Source organism: Sinocyclocheilus anshuiensis, unplaced genomic scaffold (assembly GCF_001515605.1).
Source record: "Sinocyclocheilus anshuiensis isolate Anshui unplaced genomic scaffold, SAMN03320099.WGS_v1.1 scaffold2094, whole genome shotgun sequence".
Taxonomy (NCBI): domain Eukaryota; kingdom Metazoa; phylum Chordata; class Actinopteri; order Cypriniformes; family Cyprinidae; genus Sinocyclocheilus; species Sinocyclocheilus anshuiensis.
This window is the reverse complement of record NW_015555839.1, coordinates 1-3,482: the sequence shown is the minus strand read 5'-3', so window position 1 is coordinate 3,482 and position 3,482 is coordinate 1. Positions and strand designations below refer to the sequence as shown.

Below are 3,482 nucleotides of genomic sequence, written 5' to 3'. Positions count from 1 at the left end.
TTCTGAGCAGCGTTGACCTCCATACGTCATCCGCCCGGAGCTGCTTCCGTTTACAACAGTGAGCACAAGCTAGATTAAAGTGATTATTACGTTTTAAATATGGTTATTTTTCTTACAAAAACGCATCGATTCGCTACAGGAGGCCTTTGTTCACCCCCCGGAGTCGTGTGAGACATTTTTTTTTTGGATGGGCGCTTTTTATTTAACTTCTTTTGGACTGAAGCACTTCAACACCCGCTGACTGCAATGGTAGAGCTTGGAATAGCCAGGACAATTTTACTGGATTCGTCTGAAAGAAGAAAGTCATATACACCTAGGATGTCTCGGGGGTGAGTGAAACATTTTTGGGTGAACTAACCCTTTAAGACTGGTTTTGTGGTCCGGGGAGAGAGAAAGATCAATCACTAAACACAACAATTACATATATAACTAAAACAAACAAACACCGAGATACCTCTACGACACGAGCGAATGCCTTAAGCACACCGAGAATGACTCCCACCTACCTGTAGAGGGGCGACCTTAACCAAATGCCAGCCACAGGATTTCATCCAACGCTAATGTTGGCCTCTCTGAAAATAAGCTAACATTAGCTACAGTCTGCCAGCAACAACCTAGCCAACATTTGGTTGGTGACCAAATATGATGCAGGAAGCCGCTGACTGCAATGGTAGAGCTTGGAATAGCCAGGACAATTTTACTGGATTCGTCTGAAAGAAGAAAGTCATATACACCTAGGATGTCTCGGGGGTGAGTGAAACATTTTTGGGTGAACTAACCCTTTAAGACTGGTTTTGTGGTCCGGGGAGAGAGAAAGATCAATCACTAAACACAACAATTACATATATAACTAAAACAAACAAACACCGAGATACCTCTACGACACGAGCGAATGCCTTAAGCACACCGAGAATGACTCCCACCTACCTGTAGAGGGGCGACCTTAACCAAATGCCAGCCACAGGATTTCATCCAATGCTAATGTTGGCCTCTCTGAAAATAAGCTAACATTAGCTACAGTCTGCCAGCAACAACCTAGCCAACATTTGGTTGGCGACCAAATATGACGCTGGAAGAAAAAAAAAAGGGGGCGGTGACTGGAGACACGATTCCATCTAGTCAATTATATACACTTTCCGCTGCCCATTGATAGGGCAACTGTTGAACAGACTCACCAACCACATGCAGGCAGGAAGAACTTCATTAGACCTGCCAGAGTTTAATTTTCTGATAAAAGATAATACTTTTTTTACATGATTTGGTTACTGAGAGGTATTTAAATGTAACAATTACATTTACTCAAATACTTTACAACACTGTTATGAATAAGCTTGACCAAAGTGACCAAATCCTGAAAATTGATACTTAGAAGTCATTATATACAAGCAGCCCTGAAAAAAAATCAGTTCATAATTGTGTGTGGGCCTGACTACTCAATTGATCTAACATCACTAGAAGAGAAATCTAGCCATGAGTAGATGCCAAAAGCAGGTCATGTGTTCAATTTATTCATCTTGTTTCACCTTAGGTCTGATGACACTGAAAGAGGAGAGTGAAGTTCTGAACGAAACGGATGAGAAATATAAGCTTGAGAAACATCAGGAGTTCATACCTGAAGAAAAACCGTTTAGTTGCTCACAGGCTGAAAAGACTTGTTCACGAAAAAGAGCTCAAAAGACAAGAAGCTGCGAAAAGAAGCATTTTACCTGTCAACAGTGTGAGAAAAGTTTTAACCTAAAAGGAGGCCTTGTCAGACACATGAGAACTCACACTGGAGAGAAGCCTTACACATGCAAACAGTGTGGAAACCGTTTCAGTCTATATGGAAACCTTAAAATCCACATGAGAGTTCACACTGGAGAAAACCCTTTCACCTGTCAACAGTGTGGAAAGAGTTTCACTCAAAAAGTAAGCCTTAACAGGCACACGAGAACTCACACTGGAGAGAAGCCTTACACATGCCAACAGTGTGGAAACCGTTTCAGTCTGTATGGAAGCCTTAAAATCCACATGAGAGTGCACACTGGAGAAAACCCTTTCACCTGCCAACAGTGTGTAAAGAGTTTCACTCAAAAAGTAAACCTTATCAGACACATGACAACTCATACCGGAGAGAAGCCTTACACCTGCCAACAGTGTGGAAGGAGTTTTGAACAACATGGAAACCTTACAGTCCACATGAGAATTCATACAGGAGAGAACACTTTTACCTGTCACCAGTGTGGAAAAAGTTTCAACCAAAAAGGAAACCTTAAACACCACATGAGAGTTCACACTGGAGAAAACCCTTTCACCTGCCAACAGTGTGGAAAGAGTTTCACTCAAAAAGTAAGCCTTAACAGGCACATGAGAACTCACACCGGAGAGAAGCCTTACACATGCCAACAGTGTGGAAAAAGTTTCAGTCTATATGGAAACCTTAAAATCCACATGAGAACTCATACCGGAGAGAAGCCTTACACATGCCAACAGTGTGGAAATGGTTTTAATAAAAAAGGAAGCCTTAACAGGCACACAATAATTCACTCCAGAAAGAAACTTTACACATGCACTCAGTGTGGAAGGAGTTTTGAACAACATGGAAACCTTACAGTCCACATGAGAATTCATACAGGAGAGAACACTTTTACCTGTCACCAGTGTGGAAAAAGTTTCAACCAAAAAGGAAACCTTAAACACCACATGAGAGTTCACACTGGAGAAAACCCTTTCACCTGCCAACAGTGTGGAAAAAGTTTCAGTCTATATGGAAACCTTAACATCCACATGAGAGTTCATACTGGAGAGAAGCCGTTCACCTGCCAACAGTGTGGAAAAAGTTTCAGTCTATATGGAAACCTTAACATCCACATGAGAGTTCATACTGGAGAGAAGCCGTTCACCTGCCAACAGTGTGGAAATAGTTTTAATCAAAAAGGAAGCTTTATCAGACACATGAGAACTCACACTGGAGAGAAGCCTTAACAGGCACACAAGAATTCACTCCAGAAAGAAACTTTACACATGCCCTCAGTGTGGAAAGTGTTTTGAACAACATGGAAACCTTAAACACCACATGAGAGTTCACACTGGAGAAAACCCTTTCACCTGCCAACGGTGTGGAAAGAGTTTCACTCAAAAAGTAATCCTTATCAGACACATGAGAACTCACACTCAGGTTCAGTCTATATGGAAACCTTAAAATCCACATGAGAACTCATACCGGAGAGAAGCCTTACACCTGCCAACAGTGTGGAAATGGTTTTAATCAAAAAGTAAGCCTTATCGGACACATGAGAACTCACACTGGAGAGAAGCCTTACACATGCCAACAGTGTGGAAACAGTTTCAGTCTATATGGAAACCTTAAAATCCACATGAGAACTCATACCGGAGAGAAGCCTTACACCTGCCAACAGTGTGGAAATGGTTTTAATCAAAAAGTAAGCCTTATCGGACACATGAGAACTCACACCGGAGAGAAGCCTTACACATGCCAACAG

At 41.9% G+C, this 3,482-nt stretch overlaps 1 protein-coding gene across 1 annotated transcript in view; it reads left to right on the top strand.

Moving 5' to 3' along the window:
* LOC107675477 (gastrula zinc finger protein XlCGF57.1-like) overlaps positions 1 to 3,474 on the top strand; it is a gene marked incomplete at its 3' end in the record, with an annotated part of 6,464 nt that extends 2,990 nt beyond the window's left edge. Inside the window, exons 3-4 of the mRNA XM_016469836.1 lie at positions 1,529 to 2,934; positions 3,189 to 3,474. Coding sequence (XP_016325322.1) covers positions 1,529 to 2,934; positions 3,189 to 3,474 — 1,692 coding nt within the window. The remainder of the gene's footprint in view (positions 1 to 1,528; positions 2,935 to 3,188) is intronic.
* Between the last annotated feature and the right edge of the window lie 8 nt (positions 3,475 to 3,482).